Source organism: Cetorhinus maximus, chromosome 4, assembly GCF_964194155.1.
Source record: "Cetorhinus maximus chromosome 4, sCetMax3.hap1.1, whole genome shotgun sequence".
Lineage (NCBI taxonomy): Eukaryota > Metazoa > Chordata > Chondrichthyes > Lamniformes > Cetorhinidae > Cetorhinus > Cetorhinus maximus.
Genome location: NC_135882.1, coordinates 64971439 through 64996935, shown reverse-complemented (window position 1 = coordinate 64996935; position 25497 = coordinate 64971439). Strand labels below are relative to the sequence as shown.

Below are 25497 nucleotides of genomic sequence, written 5' to 3'. Positions count from 1 at the left end.
TGAGGGCGGATGCGCGGGATATGGGCCGGACACGGTTGAGGGCCCTGTCAACGACAGTGGGTGGAAAACCTCGGTTAAGGAAGAAGGAGGACATGTCAGAGGAGCTGTTTTTGAAGGTAGCGTCATCAGAACAGATGCGACGGAGGTGAAGGAACTGAGAGAATGGGATGGAGTCCTTACAGGAAGCGGGGTGTGAGGAGCTGTAGTCGAGGTAGCTGTGGGAGTCGGTAGGCTTGTAATGGATATTGGTGGACAGTCATCAGAAATTGAGACAGAGAGGTCAAGGAAGGGAAGAGGAGTGTCAGAGATGGACCATGTGAAAATGATGGAGGGGTGGAGATTGGAAGCAAAATTTTGTATTAATTGGAAGCAAATGTTTTGGATTTCCAGCATCCGCAGTAGCTTTTAGCTTTTTGTTTTTATACTCAATACCCCTGCCAATGAAGGCAAGCATGCCATATGCCTTCCTCACTACCTTATCCACCTGCGTTGCCACTTTCAGCGACCTGTGGACCTGTACACCCAGATCCCTCTGCCCGTCGATGCACTTAAGGGTTCTGCCATTTACTGTATAATTCCTGCCTGTATTAGACCTTCAAATGTATTATCTTTCATTTGTCCGGATTAAACTCCATCTGCCATTTCTCCGCCCAAGTCTCCAACCGATCAATATCGCGTTGTATCCTTTGACAATCCTCTTCACTATCTGCAACTCCTCCAACCTTAGTGTCGTCTGCAAACTTACTAATTAGCCCAGTTACATTTTCCTCCAAATCATGTATGTATACTACAAACAGCAAAGGTCCCAGCACTGATCCCTGCGGAACTCCACTAGTCACAGCTCTTCATTCAGAAAAGCACCCTTCCACTGATACCCTCTGTCTTCTGTGACCAAGCCAATTCTGTATCCATCTTGCCAGCTCACCTCTGATCCTGTGCAACTTTACCTTCTGTACCAGTCTGCCACGAGGGACCTTGTCAAAGGCCTTACTGAAATCCATGTATATAACATCCACTGCCCTTCCATCGTCGATCATCTTTGTCACTTCCTCAAAAAACTCGATCAAGTTAGTGAGACACGACCTCCCCTTCTCAAAACCTTGCTGCCTCTCACTAATACGCCCATTTGCTTCCAAATGGTAGTAAATCCTGTCACGAAGAATCTTCTCCAATAATTTCCCTACCACTGACGTAAGGCCTTACCGGCCTGTAATTTCCTGGATTATCCCTGCTACCCTTCTTAAACAATGGAACAACATTGGCCATTCTCCAGTCGTCTGGGACCTCACCTGTAGCCAGTGAGGATACAAAGATTTCTGTCAAGGCCCCAGCAATCTCCTCCCTTGCCTCCCTCAGTACTCTGGGGTAGATCCCATCTGGCCCTGGGGACTTATCCACCTTAATATTCTTCAAGACGCCTAACACCTCCTCTTTTTTGATCTCAACATGATCCAGGCTATCTACACACTCTTCCCTAGACAAATCGAGCGCTAAGTCCTTCTCTTTGGTGAATACTGATGAGAAGTATTCATTTAGTTATCAATATCTCTTTGTAAAATTACATTCCAATCTACGCTGATTACAATGCAGTAATGGAAGCAAGTTGGATTGGAGAAGCGTGAAGTGGGTCAGGAGCAGAACAATGTGAAACAGACTGGGAGCGGGTTATGATCTGAGAGTCTGAACCAAAGAGATGGGGAGGGGTTGTGAAGCGATGTCATAGGACAAGGAGTCACGTAGGGTGAATATACTGATAAGCATTTAATCTAAGTTACTATAAAGTAAGACTTGATTAATGTAAAAACAAGCCAATTTGATAATTTACCATGTAATTAAAATCAGTGCTCAATCAGATCTTGGGAATAAAATTAAGATTAAATATAGGAAATCGGAAAACTAAAGTCTGAATTTTTCAGTCAATTAAAATCTAAGGTTTTTAGATAATCAAGTAAAAACATTAATTTTCTATTAAATAGAGACATGGCAGGGCAGCTAGGACCCGTGAAGTGTTCATCCCGTTCCATGTTTGGGCAACCACATGCACGTAAATGGAGACATGTCAGCTGCAGCAGCTCAAGCTCTGGGTTTCACAGCTTGAACAGCAGCTGGTGCCACTGTAGTGCATCTGTGAGAATTGGTGTTTCGTGCATAGCACATTTATAGATGTGGTCACACCTACAGCTTAAAGGTATTCAGGCAGAGAGGGAATAGGTGACTGCCAGGCATTCAAGAGGAACAATGCAGGCAGTGCAGAAGTCCCCTGAGCACATCTCACTCCAACACTGGATCGGTTCTAGGAACAAGGTAGGTCAAGTGAATCAAGTCAGGGGAATATTTGGAGGACAGTAAACATAATATGTTTGGGTTGGCTATGGAAAAGAACAAGGAGAAATCCAGAGTAAAAGTAATTAATTGGGGGTAGACCAACTTAATAGGGCAAGAACAGAAATGGCCCGGATAAATTGGAATCATAGATTAGCAGGCATAAACAATGGGATGCCTTTTAAAAAGGAATGTGTTTGGGTACATACAAGGTATATTCCCATGAGGGAGAAGGGTAGGGCAAACAAATCCAGAGCTCCATAGATGACCAAAGTGATAGAGTACAATTAAGCAGAAAAAGTCTGCTTAATTGTAAAAAAACAAAAAGCTAAAAGCTACTGCGAATGCTGGAAATCCAAAACAAAAACAGAATTACCTGGAAAAACTCAGCCGGTCTGGCAGCATCGGTGGAGAAGAAATCAGTTGACGTTTCGAGTCCTCATGACCGAAGGGTTCTGCCGAAGGGTCATGAGGACTCGAAACGTCAACTGATTTCTTCTCCACCGATACTGCCAGACCTGCTGAGTTTTTCCAGGTAATTCTGTTTTTGTTCTGCTTAATTGTACTCTGACAGATGTCAGGTAATAATGCAATTGAGAACCAGGTTGAATATAGAAGGTTCAAGGAGAAGTGAAAAAAGCAAATAAGAAAACCAAAGAGTATGAGAAGAGACAAGCAGCCAACATAAATAGAATCCAAAATTCTCTTATGGGCATACAAATAGTAAAAAGGAGGATTGGGGCTGTTTAGGGACCAAAAAAGGGATTTATGCATAAAGGTAGGGGGCATGGCTGAGGTTCTAAATGAGTACTTTGCATCTGTCTTTATCAAGAGCGAAGAAGTTGCCCAAGTCATAATGAAGCAGGAGGTAGCTGAGACACTGGCTAGGCTAAAAATTTATGATGAGTTGTTAGATAAGCAGAACCAGATGAGATGCATCCATGGCTGCTGAGGGAAGTAAGAGTGGGAATTGTGGAGGCACTGGTCATAATCACCCAATCCTCCCCAGATACAGAGGACTGGAGAATTGTTCAAAAGGGATGCAAAGTAAGCCCAGTAACTACAGACCAGTCAGTTTAACCTTGGTGATGAAGCTTTTAGAAATGATAATTTGGAACAAAATTAACAGTCACTTGGACAAATGTGGATTAATTAAGGAAAGTCAGCATGGATTTGTTAAGGGCAAATTGTTTACCTAACTTGTGTTTTTCATGCGGTAAAGTTGATGTAGTGGACTTCCAAAAGACATTTGATAAAGTGTCTCATAACTGGCTTGTCAGCAAAGTTACAAAGGAATAAAAAGGATAGCAGTTACATCGATGTGAAATTGACTGAGTGACAGGTGTCACGCACAGTAAAGGCATGTCATATTCACAACTTTAAACATGGACTGAGCTCTTAGGGAAGCTCCTGGGACTTTCTTTTATTTGTTTAAAATGGACACTGATGAACTGTTAGGGATGACTGCCAAGGTGGTCACGGGACCTTTGCTTATTCAACACAGACAACTGAGCTTCCGGAAAGTTCAGAATTGAATAACCCTGGGTGGGGGCCTCCCCCTGGAATGGACATACCAAGATGAATGTTATCTGTGGAATTCACACCTGCCATTATTCGAAGCTCACTCAAAACAAGAGTCAATAGACTCCTAGACTCGCTGACTCGAAGTTTGCAGTTCAACAAAGAAAAGCTGATGAGACCAGTTATCCACCAGTTATGTGTGAAAGACCACCATCTATCTCCTGTTGTATTTCAATGGGCTTTAAGCTATTCTGGGTGGACAATGGCTGTTGACCATGTGACTGAAATTGGCTTCTGATAGTGAGATGCTTTATTATCCCAAGATCTAGAAGAGACCTGGGCAGACTGCAGAAGAACACCAGAAGACACAGAAGAAACCAGCAACTGCAGAGACTGCCAAATTTGTCTTTTAAGAACCATCAGTTGTCAGCCAGTCTGAGAACCAGACTCTGAAACTAGCTGCGAGTCATCAATCAGCCAAAGTACTTAACCTGTTCCAGTTTCAAAGTTCAACTGAGAACCAACCCCCTCAATATTTGACTGCAAGAAACTTTGCAACCTGCTGTGAATCTTTCACTTTACAAGACCCTCACTTCAACTTTAAATCATCAAATCTATTCAAGAAACCACAGGCCTGCCATGTGAGACCAGAAATTGTAAATCAGAGACTGAATTAACTATAATCTGTAAAAATGCATCAACCTTATCTGTATCTGACCTGTGTGTGTGGTGGGGGTGGGAAATGTGTGAAGTTGCGTTAATTTGGGGTAAGTGTGAGAATAAATGACCTTTTTTGTTTTAAACTCATGAAAGCTTGCTGCTTAGTTTTTAACACGCTCCAAGGGTGAGAAAAGGGTAGTCACCTCTTTCCATAATACTGATTAAGGGTAGTAAGAAAGCAAATGCATTCTGTCCATGACACAGGAAACATAGTAGAGGTGAGGGGTTTTTCAGACTGGAGAAAGGTATATAGGGGAGTTCCTCAGGTGGGATGGAAAGCCACACATTCAGGCAGTGCATTCCAGATCCTAACCATTCACTGCATAAAAAGCCATCCAAAAGCCCATTGGAGCAGTTGAGTTTAAAGAAACGGGTATTGATGTGTATTTCGGTGACAGATGGAGATGGACTGAGGTAGAGAGGAAGGTGGTCGATGTAATAGAGGTGAAAATGGGAAAACTTGAGTTGCAGAAGGTATGGGGTTGGAAACTACCACCAGTGTAACTAAATTCTCAAGTCCAGAGCAATATTTGAATTGTTTTTCCCACTTTTCCATTTTTTGCTTTAAAACCAAATACTGAAAATAAGAGTATATATGTCTCTCAAACCATTTAAAACTGCAGCACAGCAACTTGAAATGCCACAGACTGTAAATTAATCAATACAATATTTATTACTCAGAATTGAATATACACATACTGGGATGAATTCTATTGGATAGTTTTTAATCTTGACTGTACTTGCATCTTTGGAAAAGTTTTATTTGAACTTTTATGATGTGAAAGGCCTTAAAAACTAAAGATTTGCAACTCACCTTAGTATGCATGCTATAAATTCAGAATTGTTATGCCAGTTACCCTTCTTCATTGAATCTTTTATCACAAGATTTAAAACTGTATTCTTCAACTCCCTCCTGTGCCCTTTCTCTCCCCACCCCCCCACCCTCCTTTTATAACTTAAACTTTTCACACTGAAAGACAGTTTGATACAATTGTTTTGTAAAATTAAGAAAGAATTGAAGTGGGGTTTGCATTCCTTTTGTTCATTGTGTTTGCTACTTGCTTCATGGTGTCAGCAATGCAAGAAATCTCTTTCCAACTTTCTGAACGCAGAGAACTTTCCATCTTGAGTTGAGATTTCAGGCTTCCTAGGTCCTGAGCTAGTGTATGAATATATCCTTTCATGCGAAGAATTTCATCATCTTTTTCAGAAATCTGTATTTGGCAATGCAACAGACGTACAAAAATCATCAGAGAAGCATGTTATGTTAACATTTAATTAGGCCTACATGAATATTTACATTTGTATCCTTTTGGCAATTGTTTGAGTTGGCTTATGCCCACTGTACTGCACACATTCATTTAATTATGCAGAACTGCAACTTTCCAGCTATTTTACATTATGATCAAGTCCGTGTTAATTCAATTGCAGTTGCTTCTGTCATAACTTTTAAAGTACTGAGAAGCAGAATTAAAATGGATCACTTATGACTAAGTGATTTAAGAATAAATAAGGATTACAAAAATTACTGCTACTTTTACTGTGTGAAGTAACTTTTCAACCCATTCTTTGCTCAATGTGAAGGCTATTTGATTCATTTATCAGATAGGAAGGACTAGCTAGATTGGGGAGTGCAATTTTAAATAGTCAATGCACTACTTAAGATACCTTTACATTAATTTAACAATATACTTATTGTGTTAGATGTTACTTTGTTTATATTTATGAGAATTATAAGATCTGAGCGCTTGGGTGTCATAGAGAGATGTACGTGAATCGGCCTGAAATTACTTTATGGTGTCCTCCTTTCCATTTCTCTGCTCGGCAGCATAACTGATATCAAGATGTCAGTGGAATGATATGGGAAATCTGAACTTGTATGTGATTATAGTGTGTCGCTGCAGAATTGTACACAATTACCCAGCATAAGCAATGACTGAAGGCTCAGGAACCTAACTGAACCAGCTACATGGCCATAACGGCTGGTTCCAGGCTGGGCGCTCAGTAGAGTGTGATAGAATCCTTGCCTAGTTTGATGCAGTTTCACCAAAAGCCAGGAAGCTTGACACCGACAGAATAGAGCATCATTCGTGCACTACCTGCAGTGAGTACTGTCTTTAGGAATACACAGCAACTCAAAAGTTACTTGAACCTACTTCCCCTCTTTGACCTCTTACGTTGAAAATGAGAGGAGCAGCAATTCCATGGAAGCACTATCACCTGCAAGTCACACACCATCCTGATTTGGACGACATTCAGGAATTTCTTATGTAACATGATAGTAGAAGTACTGAGAATGAGAAGGCCCATCAACATCTTCTCAGGATGACTACAGATGGCACCCCAGCTTAATCTGGTGAATTGTTAACAAAACCACCTACCCCTTTCCAAATAGTCTTGGGAGTGTTCTTCCCCCACCCCTTTCACAACCTGACCAGAATATGCAGCAGCATTCAAGCCAGAGCACAAGCTGCGAGGGGCGAGTTGGTGATAGATCATGGGATAGTTTTTCCCATGATTAAAAGGGTTGAACATTCATGAAATCTGCGATGAAACCAAGTTCCACTAGCCCTGCTTAAAAAGTAAGAATCCTATTCCAGTAGTCTTTAATATTGGACTAAAGTATTCTCAAGTCATTCTCAAATTGTCAAAATCTGTCATAGATCAGAATGTAATTTCAGTATCCATCAGGAATTTGGGAAGCATTTTTGGATTTGAACCAATTTTATGCATTTTGGTTGAAGGAGGATAACAGTGCTCATATGGCTTAAAGGAATTTGTTTCATGATACAAAATACTACCATAATTTCTGATTTACCCGGGCCATTACAAATTAATAGCCTAGAAATTGTAGTAGTGCCTGAATTGTTTTAACCTCACCCTTTAGATTGTATTTGTGTCGTAAATTGCTGGAAATGCAAGTTGATAATAGCATGGCAACATCAACAGTGCATGTGGAGCCTCATGAATGGTCTTATCTCCTTAATTAAGGATAAAGAAACTGAGTGAATGACTGCAGAGGAAACTGGTTGAATATAATTAAATTAGAAACAGAGGGAAAGAAAGATTGGATAAAGAGACAAAGGAAAAATTAGAAGAAAAAAATTAGAAGTCTAGAAACAGTTTACTGCCCGCAGGAGTTAGACTCCACAGTTTTAGTTCTTCCCTTTCTGGACCTCTAATGTTGAATGGCACGTCAGGGCCATAAATCGTGTCATTAACAGGTTTCTTATGGCATAAAATAACAGCACTAAATGGCTTTGCTGAGATACATTTGTATTTGCAGCATAAATGCAGCAATTTGACACTCATAGAGGAGATTGGCGGAGGGTGCAAATTGTCCAGCAATTTGTGGCAATTCGCAACTCCTAGCAATCTATTCCTTGCCACAAATTGCTGGGTTTTTTTCCTGTATTTATAATGGCAGCCACCATGAACTAATAATTTTTTGAATAATTTCTAGGTAAATATGTCAAAATACCTGTTTATGTAATTCAGAGATATGCTCAACTAGATTGGCTTTCTCTCTCTTTAGCTGAGTATTTTCCAATGTAATATTGGATTGGCGTTTTTCCAGTACAGCCAGTTGGTTCCGAAGTGATAGTCCGTTCAGCTCTATAGAACTCTTTCCTTGGTTCAAACAATGCAGCTACAAAGATAATTGCACATCAGTTGAATTTAAGTTTATATTTATTCACTTGCCTAATTCCCCCTCTCTCCCCCCCCACATTTTGTACATCGGTTTTTCATCTAGTTCTTTTAGGTCCCCTTATACCACTTGTTGCTATCTATGGAGAGAGTTAAGTAGGCAACTGATGCCCAGGCAATTGAGTTAACCTCACACATGCAAAAGAGAAGATTTTTCTCCTATTGTAGATGGATCAACTGAGATTAAACTTTCTATGCCAATGTGGAGTGTAGCAAATTACGGTTATTCAAGCAAGTGTCCATAGTTAGAATCATATCTCTCAAGACTGTATTTTTCTTTTACAAAATGGAAGGACCTGGCATTGGATGCTAACCTTGGTTATTTTTAGAAGTCATAAGTTCTCCTTGGAATTGTCAACAAGCAGGCCTCTTCCAAGAAATCACCACCTATGTGGTACTTGAGAAGGAGTTTTGTTTTGAACTGAAAAGCTTTTTAATTAATGAAAAGCTAGAAGACAAAAAGGCAATCACAGGGCAGAGCAAAGCCACAGGTTCAAACTTTCAGTTTTGTTGGGGAACAAACTGAGGAAGGAAGGCTACCCTAGCTGGCTCCCTCTTTCTACCTTGCCTAAAATTGTATGTGGCTATCAACCTGTAGCCAGAGAACCCTCATCTGAGTGTAACTAGTCTGCATTTGGACCTGCAAAGCTGAGACCAGTTGGTGAGAATTTCCAGGCATCCACTGGTATCAGCGGGCCTGTCTTCACACGAGGGAACTCCAGGTGGACAGCGTTGAGACCCTGTGAACTTTATACTTTATTTTATAACGCCCATCCTCCAAAATGCATCTCTGCAGAGAGACTCTTATCTGTTTGTCCTTTGTCTGTGTGTGTGCTGGGGGAATTCTTTCGGAAGAGATAGTTATACCTCCTGATTACAATTGTGTGTTAACCAGTACTTGCAACTTGTGAAAAGAAGTTTTGTTTTAAAGTAAATTAATCATTGAATTTTTTGAAGGAAGCCTAGTCTGAAGCTCTTTTCTTCTGGGTACTAGAAGTATAAATACACAATTGGCCATTTCAGTGAAAAAATTAAACATTTAAATTAATGGTATGGCCTGCAGAGTAATGGGGCTTGATAATTCGTGCAATCCTCCCATCCTGGTCGTAACACCATAGATTTAAAGGATGCGTGTCTATACTTCAAAGTTTCACACAAGGCTTTTCTTCAGCACCCTGGTGAATTTCCAAAATGTATGATAAATCGTCTGCTCCTCTGAACTCTCCATTTGATTATTGATGAGTCGCCCCCTTTAACACTACTTTCAAGGCAAATAAGAATTTATTAGTTTGTGGTTCATTCACAAATGCAAGACACGGCAGGGCATCTCAGTTGAATGCACATGCGACGCCATGTGGAAACTCCAGGACAGTTCTTGTGACTTGCTCAACAACATATGCAGGCAGTATCATCAGATGGAGGAGTTAGAGCTGCAAGTTTTGGAGCATTTGTGAGGCTGAGCATTATATGGATAGCACGTTTCAGAAGGTGGTCACCTGTGCATCTTAACAGAGTGCAGGTAGCGAGAAGCTAGGTGACCGGCAGACAGACAACACGGAGCATGCAAGTAGTGCAGGAGGTCCCTGACTATGCCTTGTTCTCTAATTGGTATTCAGTTCTCAGCCAAGTCTAAAGCAGCATGGGTAGCTCAGCTGTAATGGTGGGGGGGGTGGTTATGGAGGGAAGAAGATCAGGAATGCAACAGTGATAAGGGATTAGAGGAACAGACAGGTATTTCTGCAGCCACAGAATCGATTCCAGGACAGTGTGTTGCCTCCCTGGTGCCAGGGTTCAGAATGTCATGTTTAGTGGCTGTTAAACATTCTGAAGGGGAAGGGTGAACAGCCACAGGTCATGATCCATATCAGTACCAATGAGATGGGTAGAAGGAGGGATGAAGGGTTGCAAGCAGATTTTAGGGAGGTAGAAAAGAGAATAAACAGGACCTCAAAGGTAATAAACTCTGGAATGCTACCTGTGCCACATGCTTGAGAGTACAAAAATAGAACAGATTAGATGAATGTGGCTGGAGAGATTGAGGGAGGGCTTTAGATGACGGGAACATTGGGACCATTTCTTGGGGAGATTAAAATTGTACCAGTTGAATGGGTTACAACTCCATCGAGAATGGACCAATGTTCTCGCAGGGAGGTTCGCTACATTTTGGGGGAGGGTTTAATTTGGCAGAGGATATACCATTAGAAAAGAGTTACAAGGTGCACAAAGGATTAGGAGAGACAGACAGCACTAAAGTAAGCAATAGTAAGATATTAAATGGGACCAGACTATGAACAAATACAAAAAGATCTAAATTAGGTTCCCTGTGCCAGTATATATAAGTTTGGTGAGCTACAGGTGCAAAAAGCCACATGGTAATATGATGTAGCGATAATGGAGACCTGGCTCCAAAAAGGACAGGACTGAATACTAAATATTACTGGATACAAGTTGTTAAGGAAAGATAGGGAAGCAAACAAAACGGTGGTGTGGAGGGGCAGGTGACAATATTGCTTAAAAATATTGGCAGTCTTGGAGAGATCAAGGACATAATCTATTAGGCTCAAGTTAAGAAACAATAGAGGTGCCATTACACTAATGCATGTATTCTATAGGCCATCAACTAGTGGGAATGAAATAAAGGAACAAATTCACAGGGAAATTAGAAGTATGAGAACTATCGGGTGATAACGGGATTTCAATTATCCGAATATACACTGGGATAACAGTATAAAGAGCAGAGAGGAGGATTTCTGAAGTGTGTTCAGGCAAATTTTCTTAAGCACATTTCTAGCCCAATGAGGCAGGAGACTTTGAATCTGGTTCTGGGGAAATGAGGTGGGTCAGGGGGAGCAAGTGTCAGTAGGGGAACATTTAAGTAACAGTGATCATAGTATCATAAGGTTTAGATTAGCTATGGAAAAGGACAGGGAGCAAAAATAGCTCATTGGGGAGGACCCATTTCAGACTGAAAACAGATCTGGTCTTGGTAAATTCGAATCAAAAGTTGGTCGGGCAAAAAAGAAATTGAACAATGGATGGAGGCTTTTAAAGAGGAGATGGTTTAGCTACAGTCAAGTTACATTTTCAAGAGAGGAAAAGGTAGGACAATCAAAATTGGAGCTTCCTGGATGGTGAGATAGAAAGAATAAGATGAAACAAAATGGGTGCATGATAGATGCCAAGTTGATTAAAAACAAGTAAGAACCAGACTGAATATGCAAGTTCAGAGAGGAAATGAAAAAGGACATCAGAGAGGCAATGAGAGAGTATAGGAAGCTAAAGTAAAAGGCAATCCAAGTATATTCTATATGTATATAAATAGTGGACATGTCATAATAGGGATGGTGCAAATTAGGGAGGCAAAAAAAAAAGTTCCACACGGAGGCAGAGGGCATGGCTGAGATACTAAATGTGTACTTTGCATCAGTCTTCACCAAAGTTAAGGTGAAAGAGGAGGTAGTTGTGATATTGGATGGGCTAAAAATTGGTAAAGAGGTGGTACTGGAAAGGCTAGTTTTACTTATAGTAGATAAGAATGCAGGTCCGGATGCAATGCATTTTAGATTGCTGAGGAAAGTAAAGGTGGAAAATGAGGAGGCTCTGGCCATAACCTTCCAATCTCCTTAGATACTGGTGTGATCCCAGAGAATTACAAATATTACACCCTTCTCAAAAAAGAGTGCAAGGATAAGCCAGCAAATAAAGGTCAGCCCTTTTAATCTCAGTGGTGGGGAAGCATTTAGAAATGATATTCCAAGACAAAATTAACAGTCACTTGGATAGGTGCAGATTAATTGAGGTAAATTAGAATGGATTAGTTAAAGACTAATTACCTTGATGAGGGTAATGCAATTGGTGTGTATATGAACTTCCAAAAGACATTTGATAAAGTGTCACATAATCAGCTTGTCAGCAAAATTAAAGCCCATGGAAGAAAAGTGAGTGGGGTGGGGGGGCGGGTGGCAGTATGGGTACAAAACTAGCAGCTAGGTGATGGGAAACAGGGAATAATGATGAATCATTGCCTTTTGGACTGGAGAAAGGTATACATGGGGTTCCCCAGGAGTTGGCATTAGGACCACTGCTTTTTGTGATATATAGTAATGACTTGATGATACAGAGCACAAGTTCAAAATTTTCAGATTACATAAAACTTAGAAATGTAGTAAAGTGAGGAGGACAGTGATAGACTTCAATGGGCATAGGCTGGTGGAATGGAATACATTTGACATGAAATTTAATACAGCAAAGTTTGAAGTGATACATTTTGGTTGGAAGAAAGAGACAGGACAACATAAGCCAAGGGCACAATTCTAAAGGGGGCAGGAACAGAGATACTCTATTGGGTTTATGTGCACAAATCATTGAAGGTGGCAGGGCTGGTTTACAGTGATTTAAAAAAGTATACAGGATCCTGGGTTCTATCAATAGAGGCTGAGAGTATAAAAGCAAGGAACTTCTGATTAACATTTGAGATTAAAATACTCTTTGGCTACAACTGGTGTCATCCAAACTTGGGCACTGCTCTTTTGGAAGGATGTGAAGCCCTTAGAGTGCAGAGAAGATTTACTAGAATGCTTCCAGGGTTGAAGCACTTCAATTATGTTGAGATCCTGTGGTTATTCTACTTAAAGAAGAGTAGTTTGAAAGGAAATTTGATAAAGCTGCTTGAAATGATGAGAGTAAAAACAGAAATTGATCCCATTGGCACACAGGTCAAAAACCACATGATACCAATTTAAAGTGATTGGCAAATTAACCAAAAGTGGCATGAGGAAAACGTTTTTTGCACAGTGGTTATGATCTGGATTGCATTGACAGAGTGTGATGGAAGCAGATTTAATTATCTTTCAAAAGGGAATTAGAATAAGTACTTGAAGGGAAAAACTTGCAGGGCTACGGGGCAAGGGTGGGGGAGTGGGACTAGCTGGATTGTTCTTGCAGAGCTGGTAATTACAACAGGCCGAATGGCCTCCTGTGTTGTAGGCACTCTTCAATTCTGTGTGTGACAAAATAAGCTTCCTGGTTTTCAGTGTAATTTTTTTTGCAGTTTGATTTTTAATATGGGTACACCAAGTTTGGTATTTTTGGGGATGCAGAGGCGGGGATGGTGTTGCATAAAAATTGGTAGTTTCACTTGCAAAACCACTGATGAAGTAATTGGTAGAACAGTAAACGTAATATATAATTTTAAATTAATCATTGTTCATGAAACAAACATAATAAATCATTGTTTATTTTTGGAATTCCTTCACTTCTCCCTGTCACTTTTTAAAGATTTTCATTTGGGAGAATGAACTTTCAATATCGATACAGGGTGGTACTTCCTTGATGCTGGCAAAAACGATGACAATTCCAGCCACTGGTGCCAAAATTAATGGCACTTTAAGAACCTTGTATGTGGGGAATGGCTCAGAAAGATAATTAACAAATTGTCTTTTGTTCTATCAATGCATTAAAATTATGGGAAAGCATCAAATTTTAGTCAATGGCATGATGAAAAATTACAACAGTGGTTCATCCATTTGAAAAGGCATCACAGATGATAAATGTCACATCAGTGCTTTCTATTTATCATGCTTGCTAGTCAAAGAGCTCCAATATTGGTTTCCAAGTTGTGTTGTCAAATATAAACTAACCAGTATACACATGGCAGGCTGTAATTCATATTCTTCTGCAGCTTGCTATCAAAGAATTCTGGCTTCAATCCTAATTATTTTAATACCTTACGGATGTAGGTATTCCAGCCTGTTCTTGAATTCCCAAACCGGTGTCTCATCTAAAGATTTATGGCAAAGGAGGCCATTCAGCCATCGTGTCTGCTTGGGCTGAAAAGAGCTATCCAATCTAATCCCACTTTCCAGCATTTGGTCCATCATGTGATGAACACTTTAAACACAGAAAATGGTTCATCTTCAAAGGCTAAGAACATCCTGGAAGAATGTGTGTCTTAAAAGACACTGTTCCTCAAAGGGTTAATGCAAGAACTCTGCTTTTCTCAGAAGAGACATCCATTTACAAGAAAAGGTAATTAAGCAGTTGTAAAGCAGCTGGAAACCTCTTTATGGCTCTGGAAAAAAAACATGCCGGGAACTGTTAAAAGTTGGTTTTGGTTTTGCTTTGGGAAGGAGGACCACCCACTGCTCGAGAATTAGACAACAGCCTTTTTGCAGACCAGGGCCCGTCCACAGCCAGAAGTGAATATAAGCTGCTCCTAAGTAGCTCTATTTGACTACCTGCGAGTGTTCCTCTTTCCACCTGAAAAGCACTACAAGAGTCATCGATTGTTTAGTTGATTGAGACACCAACCATATAACCCGGGTACCATTTCAAGGACTCCACTATCTATCCTTTTCTCTTTGAACCGTTGACTTTTGACCTTTAGCAGAATTCCTCTATTTTTATCTTTCTTGGGTGTGTGCGAAAGAGAGACTTAGGTTATCTCGAAAGAGTAATTAGTATAATTTCATGTTAATAAGCTTTGCCTTTTCATTCAACAAGACAGGTTTTATAATTATAAAACTAAATATGTTTGTTGTTTATTGAAAGAAGCCTGGTTAAAGTCTCTTATATTTTAGGTAACAGTAGCAAAGGTAAATAATTGACCATTTTGGTGAGTGAATTGCACATTTTAACTAACATTGCGACCTGTGGAGTCGAGGAGCTAGATCAACAGTGCACTCCTCTCATCCTGGTTATATAACACCAAGTGCATATCCAAGTGTTTTTTTAATGTGATTAGGGTTTCTGCCTCTACCACCCTCTTAGGCAGTCTTATTCTCTCTCAAATTGCACCATACAATAAATAGTGATCCTCTTTACAGTTAATCTGATTGCATACAGCTTCATATTTCTGACTGAGCAAAAATTCTGTGAAGGGAGTACTTTGCTCTAAGCAACATTGCAGTTGCTTCAACAATATCATTTGTTTTGTATGTATGAGTCTCCAACTGATACCCATTTGAAAAATTGGGGGAGTTCATATGTATACTACACAAGGTTCTAAATGAATAAAACCAAGAGCATTTGTGATCACACTAAGGAACTTAAGAATTGACTTGACATCAAATAAATGATGGATCGTGGATCAAGAAATCTTGAAGTCTGATGGCTTTAGGAAGTTGTCAAACTACTAACTTGTAGACTTAGTAAATTGGCAAAACATTTTTCTGTTTATCAAAATTATTCCAAAATTTCTGGGCTGGAATAGCAACATGGATATTTCTGATCATTCCAGTTCCTCCATTAAGAGTATGGCAATTGCTGGATCTTCACGTATTTTAGAGCTTTCATCAATTGCAACAGAAAGCTGGACATTTAAAAGTAAATCACACTTGTTAGACATGAATTTGACAGACCTCAGGTGGGTGGTTTTCATGCAATTCACATTTTTGTACTTAAAATATTGGAAGTTTATGTTTTGTGTGGTTTTGATAATTATGCCTAGAAGTGGTTCTGAGTGCTTCAACTATTTGTAATTTTCCTTCAATGCAGAGGAGTAGGAGAGGACGAAGTTTACAACAGCAAGTTCAAGCATTTATGCAACTGCCAGCTTGCTGTCAATCATCTTAACATCCTCCTCTCAGACATGGTTGGTTTTATTAGATTCACAATGGAAGCAGCCCCAACACATGCTCAGAGTTTTCTCCACGAACTGTCAACACACGGTCACTGTGGCACATGCTGTTGCTTATTTCTTGGCTTCCTTTGACCTGACAGCTTTCACAAGCCTAGTGAATTCCAGCTTCTCAAAGAACCTAATTCTCTGATGAAAAATATTAGAGGCATTTCAAAGTGGAATCACTTTTGTGGTTTTGTGACTTTTTTTTACAACAAACCTTATTTTGAGGGGTAAGTCCTTAGCTGATCATAATATTCAAAAGAGCAACTGAAATGATTTTTCAAAAATGATCTGGAGTGATTTAATTGGCTCTTCTATATAACTCTGCCAATAAAAGAACATATAGCACACACAAACAGGTGACTCAGCCCAACCTGAGAGGTTTATGCTCCACTCGATAATATCATCCTCCATTTAATGCTATTAGCACAACCCTCTATTCCCTTCTCCATCATATCTAGTTTCCACTTCAGTTTTTTTTATTATTTCACAGGACATGGGCATGGCTAGCTAGGCCAGCATTTTAATTGCCCATCCCCAATTAGCCTTGAGAAGGTGGTGGTAGTGAGCCACCACCTTGAACCACTGCAGTCCATGTGGTGTAGGTACACCCAGAGTGCTGTTAGGGAGTTACAGAATTTTGACCCAGCGACAGTGAAGGAACGGAGATATAGTTCCAAATCAGGATGATGTGTAGCTTGGAGGGGAACTTGCAGCTGGTGGCGTTCCCATGCGTCTGCTGCCCTTTATCTTCCAGGTGGTAGAGGTCACAGGTTTCAAAGGTGCTGTCGAAGGAGCTTTGGTGAGTTCCTGCAGTGCATCTTGTAATGGTACACACTGCTACCACTGTGTGTCGGTGGTGGAGGGAGTGAATGTTGGAGGTTGTTGATGGGGTGCCAATCAAGAAGGCTGCTTTGTCCTGGATTGTGTCTAGCTTCTTGTGTCGCTATAGCTGCACTCATCCAGGCAAGTGGAGAGTGCACCTGTACAATTTGCCTGAACTACCCTCTGTGGAAGCAAGTTCCACATTTTCACCATTCTCTGGACAAAGAAGTTTCTTCTGATTTCGTTATTTGATTTCTTCATGACTATCTTATATTGATAGCCTCTACTTTTGATCTTCCCTACAAGTGGAAACCCTTTGTGTCTATTCTATCAAAATCTTTCATATTTTTAAAGACCACTATGAGATCATTCCTCAGCCTCTTTTCAAAACAAAGAGCCAGCCTGTTCCTTTCTTGATGGCAATGACCTTACAATTCTGGTATAATCCTTGCAAACTTTTTTTTTTAACAGCTTCTGTAGCGCCTCTATATCTTTTATATAATATGGCGATGAGAACTGCGCACAGTATTCCAAGTGTGGTTAACCATGGTTTGATACAAGCTTATTGTTGATTGAGTTGGTTAACTAATCTTATAGTCCCCATTGTTGTTTTGAGCATATCCAGGTGTAATAGCTAAATTGACATGGACAAAATATGCAAGGTGCAGGAATTTAGCTGGAAGATGGTCTATCTAATAACTGGGGTGTTTTGCCATCTAAGAGGTGGTGTGTTATGAGGGAATTTTACTGGGACTTTGGGATGAAATTCCACAACTGTCCATTATTATAGAAAACCAAGGGTATTCAGATCTGATAGCATTCTTGGATCAAGGATTTACATTAATCTGCAGTGTAGCAAATGGAGGTTGGCACGTAGTAGTAATTAGGAAAGTATTCGTGGGGATTTTATTATGGGAAAATGGTCCTGATATTTCAGAATTGTTACAGTGCAGAAGGAGGCCATTTGGCCCATTGTGTCTGCACCAGCTCCCCAAATGAGCATTCGGACTCGGTGTCATTCTCCCGCCTTTTCTCCATAACCCTGCATATTATTTCTATTAAATAATCATCTAATGTCCTCTTGAATGCCTCGATTGAAACTGTCTCCACCACACTTCCAGACAGTGCATTCCAGACCCGAATCACTTGCTGTGTGAAAAAGTTTTTTCTCAAATCATCTTTGCTTCTTTTGCAAACCACTTTAAATCTGTGCCCTCTCATTGTCGATCCTTTTACAAGCGGAACATTTTCTCCCTACCTACTCTGCCCAGTCCCCTCATGATTTTGAACACCTCTATCAAATCTCCTCTTAGCCTTCTCTCCAAGGAGAACAATCCCAAACTTCTCCAATCCATCTTCATAACTGAAGTTTCTCATCCTTGGAACCATTTTTGTAAACCTCTTCTGCACTCTCTCCAATGCGTTCACATCATTCCTAAAGTGTGGCACCCAGAATTGTACACAATACTCTAGCTGAGGTCTACCTAGTGTCCTATACAGGTTCAGCAAAACCTCCTTGCTCTTGTATTAATAAAGCCTAGGATACTGTATGCTTCATTAATTGCTCCCCCCAACCTATCCTGCCACCTTTAATGACTTATGCACATTTACACCCAGTTCCCTCTGCTCCTGAATGCCCTTTAGAGTGTAGGCCCTTATTTTGTATTGTCTCTCCAAGTTCTTCCTGTCAAGATGAATCATATCTCACTTCCCTGCATTGAACTTCATCTGCCATCTATTTGCCCGCTCCACAACTTGTCTATGCCCTTTTTGAAGTTCTATACTGTTGTCCTCACAAGAAACTTGGAAGCATTGTAAACTATTATCTGCAAACTTTGAAATTATCCCCTGCACACCAAGATCTAGACCATTAATATATATCAGGAAAAGCAAGGGTCCCTATACCGATCCCTGGGGAACTCCACGACAAACCTTCCTCCAGCCCAAAAATATCCATTAACCATTGCTCCGTTTCCTATTACTCAGTCAATTTTGTATCCACATTGTTATTGTCCCTTTTATTCCATGAGCTATAACTTTTCTCATAAGTCTGTTGTGCGGCACTGTATCGAATGCCTTTTGGAAGTCCTTGTACACCACATCAACAGCATTACCCTCATCAACTCTCTTCAAAAAAACTCCAAGTTAGTTAAACACAATTTTCCCTTAAGAAATCCATGCTGGCTCTTCCTAATCAACCCACATTTTTCCATATGACTATTAATTCTATCCCGAATAATTGTTTGTAGAAGCTTCCCCACCACTGATGTTAAACTGATTGGTCTGTAATTGCTGGGCTTATCCTCACAAACTTTTTTGAACAAGGGCATAATGTTTGCAATTCTCCAGTCCTCTGGCACCTCCCCTGAGTCTAGGGAAGACTGAAATTATGGCCAGTGCCCCTGCCATTTGCACTCTCATTTCCTTCAATATCCTTGGGTGCATCTCCCAGTCCTGGTACCTTGTCAACTTTAAGTACCAACTGTTTATCCAATACCTTCTCATCAATTTTGAACCGTTATAGTGACAAGAGTTTCCTCCTCTGTCACCATGGCCAGGGTAGCATCTGCTTCCTTGGTAAAGACAGATGCAAAGTACCCATATAAAACCTCAGCCATGTTCCCTGTCTCGATGTGTAAATCCCCTTTTTGCTTCCTAATTGGCCCTACTCCTCCTTTTACCACCCTTTTACTATTTATGCACCTAAAGAAGACTTTGGAATTCCCCTTTACATTGGCTGCCAGTCTTTTCTCATAATCCCACTTTGCTTGTCTTATTTGCTTCTTCACCTCTCCTCTGAATCTTCTATATTCAGCTTGGTTCTCAATCGTATTTTCTACTTGACACCTGTCATAAGCACACTTTTTTTTCGTTATCTCCATTCCATGCAGGGAGTTCTGAATTTGTTTGCCCTACCTTGAGGGAATATATCTTGACTGTGCCCGAACCATTTCTTCTTTGCAGTTAGCCCATTGTTCAGCTACAGTTTCTCCTGCCAACCTTTGGAAAAAGATTGGGTTGTAGAGTTTGGCAGCATTTTGGAAGAGAATCCGGGACTAGCTATCTTTTCTCTTGCTCAGAGTTTACTTAAGTTCAAGCAAATTAAGTAGATTTTTAAGTCTTTTTCAAACATATACAAACGACTATGGACAGGCAATATTTGACTTCTGAGAAATAAAAGGTTCCTGATTCTGAGAAATAAAAGGTTCCTGGTTCAAACGTTAAGTACAGATGTAAGGAAGAATAGAACTTTTTGACACTATTTTCAACTAGGACTGGATTGATGGGGAAAACCGACTTTTAAAATTGAAACCTGCTGGGCTGTGCTACCTGTTGGGTGAAAAGCAGCAAAACAAGACAATACTATCAAGAAGCAACACAAAAAAATACATTGACGCCTCATTTTAATGACATGTCCTTGACAAGCGCTCTCAAACCACAAATACAAAAGCAAATTACTGCGTGTAGATGCTGGAAAACTGAAATAAAGGCAAAAGATGCTGGAAACACTCAGCAGGTCAGGCAGCATCTATGGAGAGAACAGTTAATGTTTCAGGTGACCTTTCATCAGAACAGAAGGCAGATAGAAATGTAAGCGTTTTTAAGACAGTGGAAAAGGTGGGTGGGTGAGCAGGAAGAACAAAAGAGAAGGTCTGAAGTAGTGTGGAGGGTAGGAGAGATTAACCTACCGAGCTATTGACTGACTAATGCAGAATCCAAAGAGAGTGGTAATGGGTATAGTAATGAGACCAAGATTGTGTCTGAATGAAGTGTGAATAGCTATATAGCAGGCATCTGAATGCAAGGGAATTAGGGGATATGGGGGCAGACGGCAAAGTAGAGCTGAGATCACAACCAGATCAACCATGATCTCATTGAATGGCGGAACAGGCTTGGAGGGCTGAATGGTCTTCTCCTGCTCTTAAGCCCTCTGTTTCTATGGATAAAGAAAGAGACAAGGCAGCAAAAAAAGACATACACAACAAGGTGGAAGCAAAGGTTGTGATCTAAAATGTTGCATTTATAATGGCATTGTATTGCTAGGACATCTTTTATTGTTAAGATATAGTAAGAAAGGCATTGTATTTCCAAGTACTCTATGAAGGGCATTGTATTGCCAGGTTGACTAGAAGGAGCACTGTATTGTCAGATAGACTAAAAGGGGCATTGTGTTGCCAGGTAGAAAAGGGACATTGTTATAGCATTAGGTGTATGACATTTAGTGAAAGAAGGGTTGGGAGGATAACAGCAAATAGATGGGAGGGCTACACTTCTGCAACATTCGGCAGGGTATTGTGAGGGTAAAAGTATTTGTGAGTTTGGTGGTATTGTAGATAAGAAAGTTATCCAACTCATGCCACTTAAGAATCCTGTCTTCAATCATACCAGACTGGCTTGTCCCATAATCAAGCTGTTCTCGATCCCTCAGAGTTTGTTGTTAGCCAGAAACTTCTTTGTTATGTAAAACATACATTATATGATATTGGTGTCAACCATGGATCAATGGTAGCACTCTTGCCTCTGAGTCAGAAAGCTGTAGTTTCTATTCCCACTCCAGAGACTTGACCACATGATCTAGGCTGACACTTAAGTGCAGTGCTGAAGAAGGTGCTGGCTTTTGCATGAGATTTTAAACTTTGGTTCCATGTACTCACTCAGGTGGACGTAAAAAATCCACTTCATTGCTATGTTTCCTTACCTCATATAACAGTGACGACAGTTCTAAAGTACTTAATTGGTTGTGGAATTTGGCAGCATTTTGGAAGAGGTTGTGAAGTACTTTGAGATGTCCTGAGGTCATAAAAGTCATATAAATGCAAATTCCTTTGTTTGTTTATTACATGTTTATGTTGCAGGACCTAAAGAAACATGGATTGCAAATTAGTTGAATAACAGCAACATTTGTAGTTTGAGTGGCTTTTGGACTAGACGGGAAAAAGTGAGGTCCCTGTGTAATCAGGCTTAAGGCTACTGCTCTTGAAAATATATTACTAATTATGGAAAGTAAAGTAAGGCTTGAATTTATATAACACATCCAAGAAAGTCTTTATTTTCTGCAATGTATTCTAAATAAAAACAGCAGCTGAATTACCATTGAGGTAGAGTTTCCACTTTGGGAGCAATCGGCGATTCTGGCACAAATTGCACTCGTTTTTTGTTTCCCCACCCCTAACCCTGAGGTTCTGTCAACCTTATTTGCATATTGCCAAATGCAAAATTTCCATGAACCAGTGCAGTTAGGTAGCATTCTAACACATTTTTAAAAAGATTTCCTAATATTTAAGTGATAATCAAAAAAATTTTAATCCGTATCAATTCACCACCTTTGAGTAAGCTAGCTTTACTGAAATTTACTTAAATGTACAAAACAATTTTCTGATTATATTTGGGTACAGGAGTCAGTTTTAGTAAATTAAAACAAATTACTTTCAAAAACTTTTAAGTTTTTATTGTTCTTTCACCCAAAGGAACCACCTTAAATTTTAAAGCTTCCCTGAAGGCCTGCCAATGAGTGCAGTTAGTGGAAACTTCCAATGATGATTAATTTTCTCTAGAGGCATGGCCTATTTTGAGAGTGTGGCCTGCATCCAGCACAATATTTTTAGAACTAGCGCAAAAAATGTGCTGAATAAAATTGCTTTTAAAATTCCACAATCTTTTGCAGCTGTTATGCCAACGTTGGGCAAAATGACCAACACAATCGAGCAGAAATTCCAGGCCAATATTTTTATTTACCTCTGCATGCAAATGAGATTTATATAAACAGCAGCATGTCTTGGGAAGGAATACAATTTCGAATTTAGATGAAGACTCTGAATAGAGTTCTGTTACAGGAGGAAGGAAACACATTTGCTTTTTTTCCTTCTGTTTTATATATTTCTTTCCTGTCATATAAAAAGCCAAATGTTAAACACATAATAATCAAGGCAAGAGCCATTTATTTACCTATGGAAGAATGCAAGGGGAACATTTATCCACTTGCAGCATGCAATGATCGACACTTCATTATCAGAGGGGGGAAGACGGGTGTGGTCTTAATTAACACTCTTAAAAGTTGCATTTTAATCAGTAGAGAACTGGATAATCCAGCTTTACTTGCAGCATTACGACGCTCAGTGTCAAAAGTTTTAAGACACTGCATGGGTCCTTACTGTCTGAAAATACACCCAATAAACCTCTTTAATCTCTTACATGCAGCCTCTTTACCTCAGTGAGTACTTCAATTGTGTTTGATTACTGGAGTTAATGTTTGTTACCAATGCATTGTTTTATGGATTTAAAAAAGCCAACGTTTCTTGTAACACTTTGTATATTGTGAGGAAATGATAATGGGGTGGCTGGGCTGGAAAATCACTTGCTTTTGTATTTTCCACTTGCAATCAAACTTCCCTATTACTTGAACAGGTGAATGTCCACTCCAGCAAGGCAGTGGTGCATTGAATGGGGGGGTTGACTGAGGTTTCCATGTCTGCAGGAATTGGGCAGTGCGCCTGCGTGGCGGTGTGGTGTCAAGCAACGTTCATGGGACTAGTGTGCGGTGTGAAAGTTACACTAAGTCACAGTTAGTTGGGAGCAGTAGTAGAAGAGGGTTGGCTCTGGTCAGCTGAACTGGCGTCATTACCACTGTGCAGCTGGGGCTCAGAAGCACGGGAGCAGTTGATAATTCTGGGAGCTGGGTCTCAGAAAAAGCCTGGAGCAGTGCCAGCTCAATGAAGCTGAAGCGGTGTCTGCTCAGTGCCTGTGGGGAGCAGTTGTCAGCTCAATGAAGCAAAGTAGTTGTCAGCAAAGTGAAGTGGGAGTTGGGGCAAAGAGAAGCCCTTGAGAAGAAGGTTGGCAACAATGTAGCTGGGGAGCTGGAAATGTGCCTGAGCATAGACACTGGAGTGCAGCCTGGCAAATACTGTGGAATCCAGTCTCGCACTGAGTGATTGAGCAGCTGGGAGGCAAGCAGCCATTGGAGTAGCTTGAGATGGAGTCCAGTTGTCTGATACTTCTGCTGTCTGCAGTTGGGTTAAGAGAGCTTCCAGGCTGAGTTAGAGCTGCTGTTGAGTGAAACTCTCAAATGAGAGGAGTCAAAATCCCTTGTGAGGAAGATAGAGTTTAAAGGTTTTTTCTTTTTGGTGACTCACAATGATCACTGACATCAGGATGGGCTGCTGAGAAATTAGTTTGATCTGTCTTGGTTGTGTCTGCCATTTAATATGCAGTTTGTGGTGTGTTCGACCATAGTTTGCCAGTTAATTCATGTTTACATCATGGATGTTAGTGTAAGATAGGTAATATTTACTTCTGGCTTTGTTGACTCTTGTATAATATTTCTTCTGTTTGTTTAAAACCATGGAATCTGATGGCTTTATTCTCTTAATAAATACCTGGGATTTCAAATTTTGTCTATTTTATAACAAAAGTTACTAGTCCCTAACCAGATCGTAACAATATCCAGTAATGATTTCACATGATTATACATAAACCAGTAAAGATTTATATTCATATAGCACCTTTCATGACCTCAGGACAGCCCAAAGTGTTTTACAGCCAATTAAGTACTCTTGAAGTGTAGTAAGTATGAAATGCAGCAGCAATTTATGCACAGCAAGCTTCCACAAACAGTACTGAAATAAATGACCAGGTATTCATTATAGATGTTCACCAAGTGATAAATGCTCAAAAGGTCACCAGAACAACTTCCTTGTTCTTCTTTGAATGGGATACTTATATGTCTGGCTGAGGGGGCAACTGGAGCCTTGGTTCATCATCTCATCTAAAAGATGGTTCTTCTGAAAATGCAACATTCATTTAGTACTGCAGACATATGTCAGCCTAGATTGTGTGATTAAGTCTGAGTTCAGGCTGGAAGGCACAACATTCTGAATCAAAAATGAGAGTGCTATCACTGAGTCAAGGTTGACACCTTAAGTACAAAATAAGTATAGAGGTTCTCTATGCTGTTATTTTTAAGGTCATATGATTTATTTGTCTCTGTATTCTGGCAATTGCTGGTTGTCAGCATCATCTTTTACCTGGGTAAGCTTTTACTGATTCTATATCTATGGCAGTCGTTTCTACTAGCCATGGTACATGTATGTTTTGGGTTTTTGAGTGGCTTGCATTTCTCCCTTTCCTATGCTTTCTGTATTTTGTTATTTTTCTCATGTCAGTTTTGTTGTCGGAGGATCAGATTTTTGAAGCCATTGGTCAGCATCTGCTAGTTTAAGTTGTCATGTACACAAACAACTCCTAACATTGATTCTTTTGTCTATTCACTGCTACTTTTGCATTATAAAAATGAAAGCCTTAAAACTTCATAAATTTGTTTGAACAAAGATCCCAAATTAAACTTTCATCTCAGATCAACGCAAACTATTACATAGTAAAATATGCTAACAGCAGCCCTGCACATTGAATCGTGATTTCAATTTCAGAAATACATAGTGTTCCAGTATATTTTATCAGACTAACTAGAGATGAAAATTGTCAGTGAAATCATGTACAAGGATGAGATTGAGATTACTCGAACTCCCTTGCTTGTCATCCTTCATAAAAATATTAGAAGTGGTAATTAATTAATATACTATGCCAACTTACAGGCTTAACCAGATGGAAAACTCTCTTCCAAACCTTGTATGCCTTACATGAGAAAGTCTACGTAGAAAATATAGTCTGTTATTTAAATCACTAAAATTGTTCCCTTTTAATAAACCATCAATTAGTAGCAATGTGCTTTATCATGCATGCTTAGTATCAGTTTTTGAATTGTCCCATCAGTAATTATATTCAGA

The 25497-nt window shown here is 40.0% G+C and overlaps 1 protein-coding gene across 1 annotated transcript in view; it reads right to left on the bottom strand.

Annotated features, from left to right (window-relative positions):
• Positions 1–5219: 5219 nt before the first annotated feature.
• LOC144679654 (uncharacterized) overlaps positions 5220–25497 on the bottom strand; it is a 74283-nt gene continuing 54005 nt past the window's right edge. The window contains exons 7-8 of the mRNA XM_078540256.1: positions 8045–8212; positions 5220–5777 (exon numbers count right to left, since the gene is read on the bottom strand). Coding sequence (XP_078396382.1) covers positions 5568–5777; positions 8045–8212 — 378 coding nt within the window. The 3' untranslated portion in view covers positions 5220–5567. The remainder of the gene's footprint in view (positions 5778–8044; positions 8213–25497) is intronic.